Source organism: Delphinapterus leucas, chromosome 11 (assembly GCF_059928025.1).
Source record: "Delphinapterus leucas isolate spDelLeu-1000000601 "Yukka" chromosome 11, BTC_Dleu_Yukka2, whole genome shotgun sequence".
NCBI classification, from domain to species: domain Eukaryota; kingdom Metazoa; phylum Chordata; class Mammalia; order Artiodactyla; family Monodontidae; genus Delphinapterus; species Delphinapterus leucas.
Genome location: NC_143139.1, coordinates 66168678 through 66190291, shown reverse-complemented (window position 1 = coordinate 66190291; position 21614 = coordinate 66168678). Strand labels below are relative to the sequence as shown.

Here is a 21614-nt window from a genome sequence, read left to right as displayed (position 1 = left end):
CTGCAAATTGGTAAGTGATTTAAATAGGCAACTACTTGTTGAAGATAAAAATGAGAGATGTTAGACTACATACTGGAATATAAAAACTACATGAAAAACAAACTATATAAAAGAAAATTATTCTTTGTTGAATAAAATTAACACTTAGAAATTCACCTTCGGGAATTTATGTTGAGGAAATAAAGATATGCATAGAGAGTGAACCACAAGGCTACTCCTTGCTGCAATTGTGAAAAACTGGAAGTGGCTAGAGACAACTGGGTATTACTTAAATAAATTATATGATGAAACATTATTCAGCTTCTGTAGTACATTTAATGAGATGGAAAAATTCTAAATAAAACAAATGAAACAAATTAGATGCAAAACTGCATTTACAATTTATTCCAATTTTAAAGTAGAAATAATATGCTCATACATATACATGCAACAAACATATATTAGAAGCTCTAAAAAACATATCAATAATTTAATAGCTAATGCTGAAAGGTGAGATAATCATTACTTTTAATTTTTTTTATATTCTTCATTTTAACTTTTCTAACATAAGTGTGTATTACTTTTATAATAGTAAAATATTATTTAAAATATTAACAAAATGAACAATTATATGATTTCTATCACTTCGTTACCAATCTGTTAAACTTGGTGCATACTGTTTTGCCTACCTATTTTATTTAGGTCACTGGAAATTGTTTTAAAAGGGAAATGATGAGTACCTAGTAAAATAAGGCTGATTCTGTGAACTAACAAGTTGAGAACCAAAAGATTCCAGTGATTTTGAATTAGTTAGTAGCTTAGGAAAGTACATAATTATGTAAATATTTAAAAATTGCCTTTCTCCATAAAAATACCAATTATTAAAATCCATCTGTTCCAAGCAGTTTGCTGAAAAGAAATAAAGCTCTCCATATGATAAAACAAAATTATTAAAATAAAGAGTTTATACTGGAAACAAGGCTGAATCCACAAATGGGCTTAATTTTAAAGAGCTCAAAAACATTATTTTGATCATAGAGTAGAATCTGAAAAACACATTTTTCCCAAAGATAACAAAAAATCATATTTTTTGGTCATTCAACAAAGATAAAACAAATAAGACTGAAAAAAACAGAAGCAATTATCACTGATGAGAAGGAAATTTCTAAACTGCAGAGTGCATATGTCCAAAAATTCAAAAGTGAATTAAAAGGTGATTCTTATAAAATGAAGCATAAAAATGATATCTTTTACATCTTGCCTTTATTAATTTTAGCTACACAATATGTCATATATGATGGTTTGTGTGCATCGTCTACTGTATAGTAATTACCATAAAATTAAAAGAATGTAAACTTTATTATAGTAGCTTTGCTGGAAACATCTGTTGTACATATGTTTTTGTTTCAAAAGAGATGGAAAGAATATTTAGACTTGGAAAATATAATGAGAAAAATTATCTTACTAGTTTTATGTGAAAGAATGTTATCCTAGTTATAAGCAGATCCATATTACTGGGTTTAATAAATATATTTGTTATGCATTTAAAATTAACATAATTTACCTGCTCTTTCAGGTAGCAAAGTCGATCCAGAAGAATCAGTGTCTCTATGCAAGGAGCCAGAACAACTTTCAACTAAAAGAAAGTATAAGATAGGACGGTGGTACTTTAAAACAAACAAAAATACTAGCTTAACACTTGTTTAAGAAAATGTATCTACAGAAACTCATATAAGGCCAAATCTCCAATACTCATTGTACATCTTCAGAAAATAAATACTTCAGAGATCAAAAGTTTTTCTTTAATAGTAAAAGGAAAAGAATGTCCTTTGAGTGACTTTGGGATAGAATCCAAAAGCAATCATACATATGTGATAGAAAGCTTTTAAAGGGGTACTAAGAATGAAATTCATTAAAAGGAATGCTTGTGAAATAACTGCATTGAGACCAATATGTGTTCAAAGAACTCTAAAACTTCTTTCCATGCATTTATAATACACTTTAAGAGAAATCTACCATGTGTTCTCTTTATTGCATTACTGACACCTAATATAGTTCTAAAATAGGAAATGATCCAAAACGGTTTTTCTACATTAAGAGAAAAACAACACAGATTGGTTGGCCCCATAAAAAAATTTAATAGGATCCTACTCAAGTCTAGCAACATATTCAATTTAATATGTTTAATTCTGAGATTTACCATATTAAAAGCCTCCAGCTCATTCATTCTAGGCTTGTACTTCTCGTAGTAGTCCATTATAATTCTTTCTGGCAGCTTCAAGATAAAATAACAATAATAAATTTAATAACAGTTAAAAATATTTTTTTCTAATCAAACATACCCTAAAGTAAAACAAACATAACAATTTAAAACAACCTTAGGTGTCTGAAGAGCTCTAAGGATATCCATGAAACAAGTCAATATAACTAAATTCTTTCATTTAAATCTTCTGTACCAATATAGGTTATTCAGTATATCCTAAGTAAAATCACTAATAACAGCCTATTAACTTTGTTTGATTTCAACAAGTAGTGATGAAATACATACTTTCACTTGTTTCTATGCTTGGGGTGCACAGTAGGTAGGAGCTCAATAAACAGTTCTTGAACAAAATTAAAATTTAAACAATATATCTAAAACTATATATCCTAAAGAATAACTCAAAGGCAAAAGGAATACAGTAAGGACATATATTCATACTTAAGGTAATTTCTTCTAACATCCACTTAACAAATTCATCAACAAGCATTGCTGTTTTTTTTCTCTAAAACATAAGACACCCATAGTACACTGAACCTTTGTGGTTAGTAGGCCACTTTCTAGATCATTTACATGTTTCTGTTCCCACCAGTTGAGCTTTATGCCTACTGAATTAATTGTATTTGTTCTAAAACTTGTTATTCCAGTTATATTATAATATGACATGAATAAATATTACAAAACCAATGAGATACAAATACAAAAGGCAAAGCTGTTTCTCTATAAGTTGAATGCCTCTGTGAAAGGCCTGATAAAGCAGCGTCACCAGAAGAAATTGCTGTCAAATTATATGTGGTCAAAACAAATGAAAGACTGAATAAAAAGAGTCCAAAATCTGAAAGGATTTGTATTCAGATTTCCTTGAAAATATCTAAATATTTTTTCAAAGCCCCTATTCTTTTTCTATTACATGAAATTTCTTTTGAATTCAAAAAATACAAAAGGGTAGGTAACAGTGACAAGTAAAGCTTCGTCTCATCCAATTTCTAGTGTAGCTTTCCAGAAAAGATCTCCCCTTTGGTATAGAACCCAAGCAGATTATGGCCTTCTCTCCAACCCTTTTTAAAATTTTGCCCATCTTTGAATCAAATGAGTACCTCCTGGACCAAATTTTTGCAGTAGAGTATATTGGACTAGATCTAGGTCTGCACTTCAAGCCAGCAAAAACTCTCCTCTCAAAAAAATTGTGTATGTGTTTGAATTATAGCCTTTAGTCTTCACTTCTGTCCTGTCATGTGAGATCAGCAGTTACAGGACAACTCAGAACTCACAATCTTTTTTCAATCCTGCCTCATCAGCATACTGCTTCCTACAAACATGGCTTTTCAATGTGACTCCTTGGGTTCTCCAATATTCTGTCTCCCCTTTATGCCAAACCGAGAAGCACCACCCTGGTCATCAACTGCATTTGTTCCAAACTAGGAATTGTTGATTTTGTTCCTCAGGATATGCTACTTTAAAGAACTATATTATTGGTTTTGTTGGTGATCTGTAGCCCTGGGCAATTTCTCTTGGCATCTTTCTGCATCCTTCTTTATCTTCACTGCACTTCATAATGTACATGGTTTGAGATTTAATATGCTTTTTGATTTTGTCAAAAAGGAATTTGTGTTTCTATTTCTCTTTTTATTTGTTGCTTTTGTGTAATTTTGAAGAGAAAAGGTGAGAACATCACCTTTACTTTTCTATTAAAAAAAAAAAGTGGAAGTCTTTTGCTTTACTTTGAGTAATCCAAAGCTGGATACTGTAAACTATGCATTACAGGTATGTTTGATGGACAGACGTTAAGGTAGAAATCCAACTAGTAAAACCATATGCAAAGCTGTGTGCAAAAAACAAAACAAAATAAATGGCCTTGTTCTTACACCAAAAGTTTGGTGGATATAATTATATTAATATGTGTCTCATAAGATTAGATCAGAGAATCTATGGAAATTTTATGAAGACACTGTTTTTTAATTCTAATATCAATTTGTAACATACGTATATTCATGGTCTTATTTTACAGATGACATAATTGGGTGTTAAATCCAGTAAGAGCCAAGATAGGGCAAGCATCCTAGAGATAAAGGAGGCGTCAGACTTGAGGAAGTGCCTGAGTGTAGATCATATTTAGGCAAGGACATACATGGGAACTTACAAGATGAAGTGCACATTGAATGGCAGCTGGGAGTTTTGGTCATGAATTCCATTGCTCCCTGCTGCCCATTTCCTAGACTCCAGAAAAAGGGATTAATATTAGTTGAGCTGTATAACAGGGCCCTAGCTCAGTGAGCTGTCATTTAGGTTCAGGGAGATATCCAGTCCTAAAGAGAAACTGGGTGAGAGACAGTGAAGGAGCAGTCATATTGAGGAGCTTTAGGTTTTCTCCCTTACTTTTCTTACAATTTTTTTGACATTTAAACTCCAATACAGCTGTGTTAGATCAGTGGTCCCCAACCTTTTTGGACCGGTTTCAGGGAAGGCAATTTTTCCACGGATGTGGAGGGGGGTTGGTGGGGGGTGGATGGTTCAGGCGGTAATGGGAGCGATGGGTTAGGTGGTAATGTGAGTGATGGGGAGCGGCAGATGAAGCTTCGCTTGCTCGTCCGCCGCTCACCTCCTGCTGTGCGGCCCAGTTCCTAACAGGCTGCAGACCTATACCGGTCCTCAGCTCGAGGGTTGGGGACCCCTGTGTTAGTATATGTCCTATGATTCAATACACTTCAAATGCTTGATCAACTTCATTCTGTCTGCAAGTTTCAAGAATCAAAGTTCTGGATATAAGCATCTCTTCATTAAATGCTTCAGTAAGATTCATCATTCCTTGAGTTTCTTCTGCCTTTATTTCAAACCTCAATTCTTCAATCTGCTTTAGAAGTACATTTATTTTGTCTATTGGCAAGCACAGAGTTTTCTCTTTATTCTTCCTTGTAGTCTTATTTGTCTGATGAACGCTAGTTTTAGAAAAATGCTAAGCATTCTTCTTGAGCTCAATGTCTGTTAATAAGTTATATGGATATGACAAAAACGGAGCACTGGCTCTACAGTTAGACAGACTGCATTGGAATCCTTCCTCCCCAATTTCCTAGACTTGGACTTTAAGAAATCCACTTAACCTATGTCTCAATTTCCTTACCTATAAAATGAGGATAACTATTCATTTCATAAAGCCATCCTTAGCATTCAGTGAGATAATATAAACAAAGCTTTTAGCACAATGTTTGGCACAAAGCAAAGGTTCAATAAACATTAGCTTTGCTCACATTATTTTTAAAAAATAAACATAATTTAGAAGTTTTACATTTAAAGATATTTTGAAGATAACAGAGTTTAGATATACCCTATATCCAGTTTCCCCTATTATTAACACCTTACAATACAGTTATTTGTTATAGTAAATGAACCAATAATGATATATTACTATTAGCTAAAGTTTACATTTCATTCGGATTTTCTCACTTTTTACCTAATGTCTTTTTTCAGTTCAAGGATCCCATCCAGTTTACTACATTGTATCTAGTTCTATTGGTTGTGACAGTTTTTCAGACTCGCCTTTTAGTTTTTTTTCTTTTTTCTTTTTATTGGAGTATAGTTGACTCACAAAACTTGCCTTGTTTTTGATGACCTTGACAGTATTGAGGAGTACGAGTCAAGCATTGTGTAGGATGTTCCTTCACTGGGATTTGTCAGATGTTTTCCTCATAATTAGACTGGGGCTATGGGTTTTGAGAGGAAGACTACAGAATTAAGTATGATATTCCTCACATCATATTAAGGGTACATACTATCCATATGATTTATCACTGTAGATATTGACCTTGAGTACTTGGCTGAGATAGTATTTGTCAGGTTTCTTCACTGTAATGTTCCTCCTTTTCCCCTTTCTACATTGTATGCTTTGGAAGAAAGTCACAACTTGCAGCCCACACTTAAGGAGTGAGGAGTTATGCTTAAGGAGTGAGGGTGCAATATCCAAATAAATTATTTAGAATTCTTTTCCATGGAAGATTTTTCTCTTCTCTTCCATTTATTTATTAAAATCATCTTTTTATAGATCTATATAAGGGGGTCCAGGTACACAAAGGTGGACCAGACTTCAACTTCATGGGGAATGGGTCGTATGATTGGATGAGAGATACATAGTCGTTCAGAGATTCTCCCCACACGCTACCTGATCAGAAGATAGGTTAGCAATTGACCTTATTTTCACCAGTAGATGGTAGGACTGAGGCTGCTGATATACCCTTGGCTAGAACTCAAGGTAGGTGGATGTGGTACCAAATTGAGAATGCAAAGGGAAACTTCTTAAAGGAAATTAAAAGTGCTACTCCAGTGAACATATGAATGATATGAAAACAAAAGTCTTATTGCTGATACTGAGAAAGTTGTAGTGGTCTGGATAGAAGATCAAACCAGCCACAACACTCCCTTAAGCCAAAGTCTAATCCAGAGCAGGGCCCTAACTTTCTTCAATTCTATGAAGGCTGGGAGAGGTGAGGAAGCTGCAGAAGAAATTTGAAGCTAGCAGAGGTGGGTTCATGATGTTTAAGGAAAGAACCTGTCTCTGTAACATAAGAGTGCAAGGTGAAGCAGCAAGTACTGATGTAGAAGCTATAGTAAGTTATCCAGAAGATCTAGTTAAGATAATTAAAGAAGGTGGCTACATTAAACAACAGATTTTCAATGTAGATGAAACTGCCTTATATTGAAAGAAGATGCCATTTAGGACTTTTATAGCTAAAGAGGAGAAGTCAATGCCTGGCTTCAAAGCTTCAAAGAATAGACTGAAATCTCTTTTGTCAGTTAGGGTCTAATACAGCTGGTGACTTTAGGTTGAAGCTGACCTCATTTACCATTCCAAAAATCCTAGGACCCTTAAGAATTATGCTAAATCTACTCTGCTTGTGCTCTATAAATAGAACAACAAAGCCTGGATGATAGCACATCTGTTTACAACATGGTTCACTGAATATTTTAAGACTATTGTTGAGACCTACTGCTCAGAAAAAAAGATTCTTTTCAAAATATTACTGCTCATTGGCAATGCACCTCAACAGCTCTCATGGAGATGCACAATGAGATTAAAATGCTGTTTTTATGCTGCTAACACAATATCCATTCTGCAGCCCATGGATCAAGCAGTAATTTTGACTTTAAGTCTTATTTAAGAAATACATTTTGTAAGGCTATAGCTGCCATAAACAGTGATTCATCTGATGGATCTGGGCAAAGTAAATTGAAAACATCCTGGAAAGTATTCACTATTCTAGATGTAAGAACATTCATGATTCATGGGAGGATGTCAAAATAACAACATTAACAGGAGTGTGGAGGAAGCTGATTCCAACTCTCATAGATGACTTTGAGGGGTTCAAAACTTCAGTGGAGGAAGTAACTGCAGATGTGGCAGAAACAACAAGAGAACTAGAATTAGAAGTGGAGCCTAAAGATGTGACTGAATTGCTGCAACCTCACGATAAAGCTTTCACAGGTGAGGAGTTGCTTCTTATGGATGAGCAAAGAAAGTGGTTTCTTGAGATGGGATCTACTCTTGGTGAAGATGCTGTGAAGACTGTTGAGATGACAAAAAAGGATTTAGAATATTATATAAACTTAGTTTATAAAGTAGCAGCAGAGTTTGAGAGGATTGACTCCAATTTTGAAAGACGTTCTGCTGTGGGTAAAATGCTATCCAACAGCATTGCCTGCTACAGAGAAAATGTGAAAGGTCAATCTGTGGGTCAAACTTCATGGTTGCCGTATTTTAAGGAATTGCCACCCCAGCCTTCAGCAGCCACCACCCTGCTCAGTCAGCACCACCTACATCGAGGCAAGAGTCTGCACCAGCAAAAAGACTAGGACTTGCTGAAGGCTCAGATGATGGTCAGCAGTTTTCAGCAATAAAGTATTTTTATTTATTTATTTTTTGAATTTTTGAATTTTATTTTTTTATACAGCAGGTTCTTATTAGTTATCTATTTTATACATACTAGTGTATACATGTCAATCCCAATCTCCCAATTCATCCCACCACCACCCCCGCCACTTTCCCCCCTTAGTGCCCATACGTTTGTTCTCTACATCTGTGTCTCTATTTCTGCCCTGCAAACCAGTTCATCTGTACCATTTTCTAGGTTCCACATATATGCGTTAATATACGATATTTGTTTTTCTCTTTCTGACTTACTTCACTCTGTACGACAGTCTCTAGATTCATCCACGTCTCTACAAATGACCCAATTTCATTCCTTTTTATGGCTGAGTAATAGTCCATTGTATATATGTACCACATCTTCTTTATCCATTCGTCTGTTGGTGGACACTTAGATTGCTTCCATGTCCTGGCTATTGTAAATAGTGCTGCAGTGAACATTGGGGTGCATGTGTCTTTTTGAATTATGGTTTTCTCTGGGTATATGCCCAGTAGTGGGATTGCTGGGTCATATGGTAATTCTATTTTTAGTTTTTTAAGGACCCTCCATACTGTTCTCCATAGTGGCTGTATCAATTTACATTCTCACCAACAGTGCAAGAGGGTAGCAATAAAATATTTTTTATTAAGGCATGTATATTATATTTTTAGACATAATGCTATTGCACACATAATAGACTAAAGTACAGTGTAAACATAATTTCTATCTGCACTGGGAAACCAAAAAATTCACGTGACTTGCTTTATTACGATATTTACTTTATTGTGGTGCTCTGGAACTGAACCCACAGTCTGAGGTATGCCTGTGTTATTATAGTGGTTGTAAAACGCAGTAGGAACTTACTTATGGGAATAATGCACATGTTCTTTGCATATCACCAAAGATGACAGGCTTCCTATATATATTTAAACTGTATCAGGAATTCGCTGTTTCTTTAGGGTCAGATGACCTCATATAACATAGATCATTTCTGGATACAGTCAGTCCCCCATATCCATAGATGTGGAACCCGCAGATACAGAGGGCTGACTGTACTATACCATTTTATATAAGGGACCTGAGCATCCTTGGGTTTTGTTATCAGTGGGGGGCCAATTCCCCATGGATACCGAGGAACCACTGAATATTACTACATGGAAGTTTATGAGCTCCTTGTATTTTTTGTTGCCCTCCCACTTCTATTGAAACCACCTAGTGATTATGATTACTACTAATTAATCTTTGATCTAATGTCCAAAGATCAGTTTATTTGGTCTCTCCACATGTGCCTAGTCCTTTGGCCTCATCTCTCACCACTGTCTCCTCTACTTGCTTTATGCTCCAGCTGTGCTGAGTCCAGAATCATGTTTCTTACTCTCTGTGGTTTTGTACAAGCTATTCCCCCCACCACACACACCTGAAATTCCCTGCTCCCTACCTTCCCACCTTGTTTGCTTAATGAACTCCTATGCACCCTTCAAAACCAAGCTAAGGCATCAATGTCCTCTGAGAAATCTTACAGGCAGAGTGAGTCACTCCAAGCATACATACTTATATGTCAAACATTGTAAGTTCATGCTATAATTACTTGTTTTCTTTTCTCATGGGTTATGTCTTAATTATCTTTGTAGCTCCAGAGTTTCCACTCTTCTTGGCACATGGGAGATTCTTCAAAATAAATGTTTGCTGGCGAATAACTAAATGATTTTGGTCTCAAAAGTTTTGCTTTTGTTGGCCTGTTTTGGAGAAATATTTAAGGATAATTTTCTGAGTTATCCTCTATCCCTTCCACTAAGGTTCTATCTTAGTGATTTTCAACTTTGTCCATTCAACAGCACACACCCCACTCCTGTTAAATCACCAGTTTTATTGTCTATTTCATTCTCAATATCTGAGAGTAATATTTATTTGAATATTCATCATATGTATACAGCACACAAACACACATACATGCAAGCTCTAGAACATAAGCTCCTTTTATTTCCCCTTCTTATGGACAAATGCTCCAGCTCGTTCGTTGTCTAGCAAGCAATAGTAGTTTTGCTGCTTTTAAAATCTGATGCTTCAAAAATTTACAGATGTGTGTGTGTGTGTGTGTGTATGCTCATGTATCCGTGTGTGTGCAGTACATGCATGTGGAAGGAGAAAGAGAGAAAATTAATACAAAAGAAGAAAAAAATGCTGTGGTCCATGAATATGAAACCTTGAATACAATTTTAAAGGTTTTCTGAAATTTGGTGAGATGCCAAAGTTTGGGACAGAAGATAAAATTTAAAAATACCTAATTTTTTTAAGGTCTAGGTAAAGCTAATCACTAGGATTTTGTTATTTTAGACAACTGCAAAGTTGTATTAAAATATTTTACAAAGAAGTAATTGAACTTTACTCAATTACAAGTAATATTACTGTAAAATGTCATTCTAAGTAGTCCATCTATTATAAACAGTATACTTGCTGATATAAGGTAGCTGATGTTCTGCCACAATTTATTGTTTTCAGTGGCTTGGCTTTACTGTGAAATCTAAACACTCTTCTTAAACAGAACTGTATCTTATGCAGGGGTGAAACAATATCACCCTTAAACGGTTAAGGCTATGAAAAATTAAAAATCAAGGAGGGGATCATTTTGATAAAAAGTCTTCAAAATATAAGAACAGAATCACTGCTTTTCCCCATTTCCCCACTCTATGTTTCTTGGTGTAACATGGCATTTTAAGATAATATGGGGTCTATAATGGGAATGTTAATGGAATCACTAAAATGACAAATGCTTGAAGACAGCAGATCTTAACTGGGGGTGATTTTGACCCCCAGGACATTTGTGGCAATGTCTGGAGATTTTTTTAAAAATTTATTTATTTTGGATTGTTACAATTAGGGTGCTACTGCGGACACCTAGTGGGTAGAGGTCAAAGATGTTAAACATCCTCCAATGCACAGGAGAGTTCTCCACAATAAAGAATTATCCAAATGTGCTGAGTTTGACAAAATCCTGCTCTAAGAGAAAATGTCCAATGCTGTCTGTCACAACTGACTACAGGACTTATGGATTGATATTTTAAGCTGTGTATGAACCACTTATATATCCAGCACATGCTGTTCTGTTCTGGTCTTTGGAATGATGATTTGTCTGGGAATGTTGTTTTTCCTCATGTTTACATGATTTCTTGTGACTAAGAAAGTATCAGAACATGTTAGGAGGTTTCTAGGCACTTCACTTGCTTACATAGTTTTGAATATGAAGAGATGTGCTTTGAGAGATCAGAAACACATCAGTGGTATTCACCACACTTTCAATTATATATAAGTTTGTTAATAAATGATTATAAATTTAGTCAAAGATCTTTTAAACACTTTGGTATATCTAATATTTTAAATTTAAGCGGTTTTGATACTTTTTAGTAATTAGAATCTTGTGAAAATTAATTTTATTTTTTAAATAAAACTATTCATAAATCTCTTCTTATTGTGTTTGTGGTCAAAACCTTCATTTTAGCACTGATATTTCATAATGTGGGAGAAAAATAATAGGATTTTGTATTATATCAGAAATATAAGCTTGGTTTTAATAACTTATCCTATTTCCAACCACTCTGGCCTGACAGACACAACTCTCAATTCCGCTTGTTTAACATAAAAACAAACAAAAAACCCCTCAAAACACGTACTCATCTATTTGCTTCCTCTCACCCCCCCACCTTTGAAATGCCTTATTAGGTTCTGTACTTTCCTCCCCTTCCAGCTTGGGTTTCTTGTTCCTTTTCTTTTCCTCACCCATTTTATTCAACATATTTATCTTTCAATGAACTTAAATAGTTTTAAGAGAAAAATCAGCAGGGCACTATTAATTGTCTTTGCTAACTAATAAAGGTAATCATTTAAGACTGATATTTTATGGTGATACTTAGCTACATTAGTCTTTTTCCTTTTGTTTTTAATTTCACTTCTCAGTACAGTGGTGGTTGACAGCGGAGGTTCTGATGTAAGTTGAATCTGCGTTCAAGTTCCGGCTCTGCCACTTGCTCTTCAACTCTGAGAAAATGACTTGCCTTTTTGTAAGCCTCTCTTTCTAGATCATTACATTGGGAATAATAATAGTATCTTACTCTTTTAGTGAAGAGTAAATGCGATACTGTTATGATGCCTTTAGCATAATAACTATAATATAGTAAGTGCTTAGTAAATATTAGCTATTATTAATATTCTAATCAGTAATATAATAAGCATATTAAGAAACATTTACTATGGTTATTATTAGAGACAAACCTGGGAAGAGAAAGCCATCACGAAAAATAAGTAACACTCTTTCTGGATTTTTACAGTTTGGTTTTTGACAAAGGATAATACATTTTTAGTTTAAGTAAAAACTTAGCTCTATATTTATAAAAATTATGCTTAGGTTTGTGTTCCTGATAGTAAATGTAAGACGCGGAATTGAGACATGAAGTAAATGTATGCATTAAGAAAGACTAATTGGAAGGAAGACCAGTCTGATTAAAAATATTTTAAAAAAACAGAAATAAAATAGCTAAGATAACACTGTCTATTCTTATTTATGCAAGACTAGAAGGATCTTCATTTTGGTGACTAAATAAAAATGTTTATAGGAGTCATATCAATTGTATTATTATAAGTAGTACATATACAAAGATAAGAATCATAAAAACTAGTATTATTTAGTTAGCACTTACTATGTACATTGTATTCAGCATTTTATGTCTATTACCTCATTTAATTTTTCTTAAATCCTATGAATTAGAAATGCTTTTTCAGAGCTATTTTACAGGAGGAAACTTATTCGTACCAGTCTAATTGCTTTAAGTAATAAAGCAACTGGGGAGTAAATGGATAACTGGTACAATAAATAATAATACCCTCTGGCTTTGATATAACTTAACCATATCTGTATAATTTTTCTCTTTCAAGAAGAAACCTTAACCACCTTAATCACCATTCCTTAACCAACTATTTTATTCTTTATTTCAATTTAAAATCAATTCAAAATACCAAAGTGATCCAGATTCAACTTAATATTTTAGTTAATAACTCATTTGAATCATGTTGAGAGTTATTTTTTTCTCAGTATTAGACTATTTATTACCACTAGTCCATCAGCTTACCTTTTGTGTCTTCAACAATATGTTCTCAATTATTACCTTGGGCTTTCTATGACATTACCACTTTCCAGGATTCTACCATTCAAAGTGTTTTTGAATTTAAGATTTTTAATTTTAATGGGTTATACAGCCTTTAAATACATGCAGTTTAAAATTAAAACCATCGTCTCCTGATGTACTTACAATTCCCATTTGCTCTTGCTTGCTAAGTCTATTTTGATTTGAAAATTGGCACATTTTTACCTGAATAAACCTGAAAGGGGAATCACTCTGGAGGTATACAACAGCAAACTATCCATATAATATTGACAGAAAAGGTGAACTGGAATAAAGGTAACTGAAGTTTGGTTTCAATATAATTTAGATATTTTTCATGAATAAGAGAAAAGTAGAGGGCAAATAATTTTGTATTATCTCAATTCATAACCCCATAGAAGTTCTCTTGTTTCTTATAAAAACAATGGGTAATCATATACTGACCTTGGACTCATCTAATCCAAGCTTCTTTAGAGACTTTCTGACATAATCCAGAAAGGAAGAGGATTTGGAATAAATTTTACCAACATGCCGATCACTGCAAAACAAAATTAAATCACTCTTTAGTTTTTCCAATTTAAATTATAGATGATTTTAAATTCAGTCATGAAATATTTTTAAATACCTTCTGTGCATATGGCACAAGCTCCACATGTGATAATAATGTAGTAATATTTTTGTGAACATTTTTAGTTTACATATTACAAAAATATTCGGGATCTGCTTTTGAGAATTCCTTCAACATACAACAGTGGAAGACAATATTATGAAGACAATACTGTGAGAAAGAAGTTGTAAACTTAGTATTAAAAAAGCCTCATTTTTAAAGGGAACTATAGGTATTCCGAAAGGTTCCATTGTGCTGCAAAGCACATTTTCACTTTACTGGCTCAACATTACAGTGCACATTTCATGGCAACACCTGCTAATAGTGGTGACATCCAACAGCCATGCAAACAGAACTTCAATGCCAGCCATTGGGAAAGCACCATATGCTGCTGAGTTGGGTCTGACTTGATCTCATTTATGCCCTGCAGATTTTCATTACAGCATAAACAAAATATGAGATGGTTTTAAATTTAAATAATGCAATGCTGGACTATCACATCTCACAGTTTTGGTTGTATTTAAGTATAATGTAAAAATCAAGAGAATAAAAAATTTACCACCTCCAAGTATCAAAAACAATGAATAAAAGCTCATTTACTCTTGGCAGTATAAATATTAATCCCTATGCTTAGTCAGACATGAAGCTCTACCAATTCTTCCACTGAAATATACCTCAAATATATAACTTCAGCTCCACTTCTAGATGGCCACTTTAATTACACTTGCTATTACCTCATGTCCTAATTATTACAGCTACTTCCTAATTAAAGCTGATGTTTGTCCCTTCACTCCTGCCTACATTGTCATGCTATTTTGTTAGAAGAGCAGTTTCACTTACCACTTTCCTGCTCAGAAAACTGCTTTGAAATAATAGTCATTTGAAAAGGTATAGGTTCCAGGAAACAGAAATTATATTTTTTATTAGTTTTTGTGTAATTCTCAGATCTTACACATTTATATATAAGAGATATCATATAATCGATATGGACATCTTATGTATCACAGTATACTGAAATGATAAACTGTGTAGCCAGAAAAAGAAAAAAAGCCATTTAATATTAACTTCCTGCTCCTCATATTAAAAGGTTTTTAAACTTTTATTATTATTATTTTTTAATCCAGAGGGGCAAGCAATTCTTTCCCATGAGATAGTGATTTTGGTTCTTTTTTTTTTTTTTTTTTGCGGCACGCGGGCCTCTCACTGTTGTGGTCTCTCCCGCTGCGGAGCACAGGCTCCGGACGCGCAAGCCCAGCGGCCATGGCCCACGGGCCCAGCCGCTCCGCGGCATGCGGGATCCTCCCGGACCAGGGCACAAACCCGTGTCCCCCGCACCGGCAGGCGGACTCTCAACCACTGCGCCACCAGGGAAGCCCCTGGTTCTTATTTTATACCATCTATCACCACCTAATGGAGTAGCTTAAGAGAGAAAGCAGAGCACAGTAGATAAGAGTGTAGCTTCCAGTCTGTCTCTATCACTTACTAGCTCCCTGTTTATAAAAACGGGATATTAATAGTACCAATTTTGTAAAGTCACTGTGAGGATGAAATTAGGTAACACATGTAAGGTGCTCAGAACTGTGCCACCATGTGAGTTGTTTTTTTTGCTATCATGATTGTTGTTTTTATCATAATTGGAATTATCATTTGGATTTTTCTTCGATTACAAAGTTAAAAGAGCCAGAGTGAGAAGCTCACAGGAAAGTGCTAACCATTGTAAGCTGAAGACAGTAGACAGTATAAGTGTAGGTGGTATCGACTTGTTTCCTGGGTTTTGTATTTCAGATTGCTTGAAAATAAGAGAAACATTTAAAATTTTAATTTGCCCTCGTCTTACTTTTTCTTTTCAGAATATACTACCCCTTTTCTGTTACAAAATCTCACAACATGATTATTAGATTACTTTTAGTGTGTTAAGCAATAATTTGCTACATAAGACTTGTCCCTCAAATCCTTTGCTGAGGTATACTATTTTGGACCTGCTTTTAGCAGCAACCAGTAAGGGAGAAAAGTATCATCCAAATAGAACTAGAAAGGTGATTATCTGATCATGTTACTTCTCCTTTAATTCCTCCAGAATTTCCCATGACTCTTAGAATTAAGATCTAAATGCTTAACATAGTATATAATAAGCCTTGTACCACCTGGTCCATTCTGACAACCTCTCTAACACTCCTAGGACACTGCCTCTCCATTCACAGTGACAGTCTTTCTAGTTTCTTGAACACATCATGCTTTTGTCTATAAACACTATTTGTGTTACACTTCACCCCTAATCTTTTTGCCTAGGGAATCCCAAACTCATCCTTTCAGATCCTATCTTAAATGTTGCTTCCTTAGGAAAGTCTTCACTGGCCTCCCAGATGAAGTTAGGCTCCTAACACAGAGAACTATTCCTTCACATGCTTACTCTTTTTTGTTTCTCTGAGTGTCTGTCTTTATTTTAAGTCAGTGGACTCCAAAGAGGGGTGAACACACCCCAAGGGAAAGAGAATATTAGAATTTTAATTTCTATTTATCTTTACCTTTTTACTTTCAATTTTTCAGTTTATTTAAAAATCTATACAATAGACTAGTAGAAAGACACATATATCACTTACAAATAATTAAGTATTCATTTTGGGGGTGCATGCTCAAGAATGTTTATTGACAGAGATGTGAAATTTAAAAATATGTTTGAGATCACTGCTGTGAGCAGCTGGAGAGCAGAGTTTCCACCTGTTTTGCTCATGACCATATCCCCTGTGCCTAGCGTAGATGCTCCAATATAGCAGGATCTCAATAAATGGATTAAATAATTAAATAAATATCTCTTGCAGCTTGTAGAAACAAAAACATCTAGTCAGACTAAAACATGAAATGCGTTAATACAGTAAATAGATCTATTTGCTAATCAAGTAGAGTTAGGAAGGCAGGCTTAACTATACAAATAAGCAAATGTGATTTAAAATATAGAGAGAGAGAACTACTGAACAAATATATAAGGAATGCTGCAATGTAAACAAAATAATAACAGTTAGTATTTATTTCATGTTTACGATGTGCCAGGACCTCTAAGTCCTTTGCTGCATTTACTTATTTAATCCTTACTACTACTCCATGTGGTAGGTCCCACTATTATCCCCATTTTAAAGATGGTGAAACTAAAGAACAGAGAGGTTAAGTAAACTGCCCACAGTTTGAATTCAGGAAGTCTGGCTTCAGAGTCTGGGATATTAACTACTATTAAATATTAACTCTGGCACAATTCTTCAACAGGATTTATACTTGATATTGTTAAACTGCAGATGAAGAATGTCTACATCTGTGTTATAGACAAACAGAAGTAGGCAGACTCCATGTGAACTCAGGAGCGAAATAAGTTTGATTCCTTGCTCTACCACGTATTTACCACTTAAAAACCTCTCTTTGCCTCTCCTTGTTCAGCAGTAGAAGGTTGAAGATGAGAGTCTATGTATGTACCATGCTTGGCTCAGTGTCTGACAAACACTCAGTGAATGGAGGTCATCTTCCTGTTATTGTGCTGGGTTCTAGGGGTAGAATCATCCACAGTTTATAAAGGAAGACAGGTGAACAAATGCTATAATTCAATGTGATAAGCACAAGATGGTGCTCAGAATACAGCACAGAGTAGGGAGTGCTTTAGCTGCTGGAATGGACTAGGGTAAGCTTTCTTAGAGGAGGAATTAAGTTTCAAAATGTCTCAGTTTCCAACAGTACTGCGAACAGCAATACTGATAAAACAAATGATAAAATTATAAAAGTAACATACTAAAATTAGGCCAACATGTAAAATATAGAAATAGGTTACAACAATTTTTAAAATTTTTTTTTAAAAAATAGGTTACAACAATTTTTTTAATAGATTACAACAATTTTTTTTAAAACCTATAGAAATAGGTTACAACAATTTTTTTTAAACAATTTTTTACTCTTTAACTGTTCTCCTTAAGGACTCCAAAGAGGTACTTTAAAGGGTTACAATTTTCCATAAAATATGAAAAGGATAATTGTGTAAGAAATAAGTCCTTTTCTAAAATTTTTTAAATTTATTTGGTTCTATGTAAAACTGTATTTGAAAATAGAGTGCTATTGTTAAAAAATTCAGAAAAAATGGTTTTATTACTTTCACGGTATAGAAGGAGAAGGGAAGTACCAATAAGTCCATTTTGGTTTAAGAAAAAAAAAGTATATTTTACAGGAAACAGAATGTCAATTTAAATGTTATTACCAAAGCAACACAAGATTTAGTATAATGAATCAGGCTTTTAGAACTTTAGGAGGTAAAAGGTTACTTTTGCAGGACATGGCACTAATCTCTAAAGTCTGGGTGTCTTACAAATCAACCTTCTTAAAAATAATAGGTGTAAAGAGAGTTTATGATGTAGAATGCAGTCTGCTCTTTTGCAGCTACAAGAAAAAGAATACTTCACTCATCAGACTTTAGGAGGGTCTAGTTTTAAGGGTAAATACTGCAATTCTAGTAATTAAGAAACAAGAGAAAAAAGAGAGAGGTGCAAAAAAAATCTCAAAACTTACCTATATAGAAAGTAAAAGCAAAGAATAGGACCGTTAACAAATGGAATATGGGGCAATCCCATTTTTAATTTTAATTTTTAGTAAGTGCCTATTGCATTTTTCTCATTATTTAACGCTAAAGATTTGGAGTCTACCTTTTACAGTTATACATTATGACATCACAGAATCACTGCAGTCTTAATTTTTGCTGATGTGTGTGAAGATAAATAGAAATCCTTCTCTCTGTTAATTAGTTAATATAATTAATATAGTTAATATAATTGCTTTCTGCAAGAAAATGCCTAAGATCAGGGATCTGGATGCCATCTTGTTCTGCCTCCTCTGATGTATCTTCAACTTCTCTTTACTCACTGAGTCTTTACTCTTAACATCGGAAAATGCTCAAGTTTCTCTGTCTGAAAAAACCAAGCAAGCAAACCAAAATCCCCATGCCAAACAAAACTTCTTTCTGATTCTATATCCTAAAACTATCTACTATGTGGTGGTTGTCACATGACCAAACGATAAAGAGTTGAACGTGAGTCTGCCTGTCCAATCACGTAAGTTAGTTCATGTGTCTGGCGTACATTGTCATGTGCGTGAATCCTCTACAAGAGGTTGTGCTTTTGTGTACTTTACTGTACAGTACTGTATAGAGTACGTAGTACAGTATCTTTATTACAAGCCCAGGATGTCCGGAAGCAAGTGTAAAAGCAGCGGTGATGTAGCTGGTACTGCTAAGAAGTGCCAAGCGATAATGATGGAAACAAAGGTGAAAATAATCGAGAGTAGAGTGACAAAAGGAAGAAGTAACTGAAGAACTGAAGAGATTCACGTCGCAGGGAACGGCAAGGGGATTTTCTTTATTTGAGGAGACACTGTTACCGTTTCTGAGGCACAGGACCTGAATGTAGAATGGTACACAAAGGTTGCATCAGCTGTTCAGAATGCAATCCATTCCTATAATGTCTTCTAGGATGAGAAAGAAAGAGCTACTACTCAGACATCACTGGATCATTTTTTCAAGAGGGTAGATAGAATTGAATCCAGCAAGGAACCAGAACCTGTGCCATCAACGTCAGGTGTGAGTGAAATTGCAGCTTGCCCTCTGTCTCCTATTGCTGACAATCCTTCAGCTCTACCATCTCCCACCTCCTCTCCCTCCTCCAGTCAGTAACTCTTCTTTCCTGTTCACTTGATGCCAGCCCCTGGATGCCAGCTGTCGTACTGCACTACTGTACTTTTCAAGGTACTGTGCTGTAAGACTAACAATGTTTTCTTTATTTTTTGTGTTTGTTTGTTTTTTATGTATATTTGTGTGGAAAGTATTATAAGCCTATTATATAGTACAGTACTATATAGCCAACTGTGTTAGTTGGGTACCCAGGCTAACTTTGTTGCAATTACGCACAAACTGGACTTAGAAACACACTCTCGGAACAGAACTCGTTCGTATGTAGGGGACTAACTGTATGGCAATATGAACTAATGAGAAGCTGATGACAGAGGAGAGAAAGCAGATAAGAAATGTTAGAGAGGAGTGATGGTGGATATCATAAAGATGATAATTTTGAGTAAAGAACTAAAGAAAGAGAGTGAACTAGCCATGTGGATATCTGGTGAGGAGCATTCCAGGCAGAGGACACATTATGTGGCAAGGCTCTGGGGTAGAAAGTGTTCCTGGTATTTTCAAGTAATACCAAGGAAAGCAGTACAGACATTAAACGGGAAAATAGTAGAAATGAGATCAGCGAGATAATGAGTAGCTCCATCATATAAGGCTTTGTAGGTCATAGTGAAAATATTAGCTTTACTTCCAAGTGAATAAGAAACCATGGGAAGACAGTGAGCAAGATCTCACTTAAACATATTAACAGGATCACTGTGGCTACTGTGTGGAGATTAGACTCTAGGGGGCAAAAACAGAAGCAGGAAGACAAATTAGGAGGTTATTACAATAATCTACATGAGAGATGATGGTGGCTTTGACCAGGGTGGTGGCCCTGAGGATGGTTAAGAAGTGGTAGAATTTTAGATATATTTAATTAGACAGACTATAAAATTGTTGAAGGACTGGATCCAGGCAGTGTGAGAGAGAGAGGTCAAAGTTATCCTGGCCTGAGCAACTAGAAGAATACGCTTGTTATTAACTGGACTCTAGATTTGAGATTCACCAGCATATATATGGTACTGAAAGCCATGAGACATGATGAGATCACCTAGGTAGTAGGAACTGATAGAAAAAACCACTCCAAAAATGAGAGGTCTGAAAGAGGAAGAGGAGTCAGCAAAATAAACTGGAAAAAAAAAAAGAAAAAGGTGACTATCTTATGAGGGATTTTCTCTAGCACATGAAAGTAAAAAGTGGTAAATTGTGTGAAATACTTATGGCAGGCTAAGTAAGTTGAGGATTGAGAACTGACCAGGAGATTTAGCCACATGGGGTCATTAGTGCCCCTGAAAAGGGGAGTTTGATGGAGTGATGGAAGTAAGGTCTGATTGGAATTCAAGTGAAATGGGAAAGAAATTGGCAGCACTTTCAAGGAGTTTTCCAGTAAAGGAAAGAACAGATATGGGATAGTAGTTGGATGGGAAAATGGTTCCAAAGAGGATTTTCAGAATCTGTGCTCTTAACCACTATGATAGACGACTTCAATTAATAAAGCTGAAAACTGGCCATCAGGGCTCACCAGGTGGCAGAGGAGCAGACACAAACAACTCATTGTACATTTAGATTCAATAAGAGCAGTGAATCCCAGATTAAGTACTATGGGAGGAGAGAGTGAGGTGGAGAAGAGAAAGATACCAGAGATGTCTTCCAAACTGGGTTTTAAAGAATGCCTAGGATTTCACCTGCCAGAGGTCAGGGAAAGAAAAGATGCAGAAATGGGGAGGAGAATATTTCAGGTAGGCAAAGGAGCTCCAAGGAAGCATACGAGGTCCAAAAATAATTGCATGGAAATGATGAATAATCCAGTATACAAACAGTGTACATGGGCAGCTGCTTGGGGTGCAGAGAAGGAAGAATGGGGTGGTGAATTAGTCTGGAAAGGACATTAGTGGCACCTTAGACATGGCCTTGAATGCCATAATAAGGATATTTTAGTTTCTGAGTATAAAGAAGAGAAATTATCAAACATTTTGAAGTGAGAAAAGTGACATAACTGTTTCTGAAAGATAAATGATGGGACTTGAAGAACAGA

General features: G+C 35.0%; 1 protein-coding gene across 1 annotated transcript in view; it reads right to left on the bottom strand.

Moving 5' to 3' along the window:
• Positions 1–21614, bottom strand: part of METTL25 (methyltransferase like 25) — a 154240-nt gene that overhangs the window by 52222 nt on the left and 80404 nt on the right. The window contains exons 9-11 of the mRNA XM_089921079.1: positions 13731–13824; positions 2180–2254; positions 1544–1615 (exon numbers count right to left, since the gene is read on the bottom strand). Coding sequence (XP_089777205.1) covers positions 1544–1615; positions 2180–2254; positions 13731–13824 — 241 coding nt within the window. The remainder of the gene's footprint in view (positions 1–1543; positions 1616–2179; positions 2255–13730; positions 13825–21614) is intronic.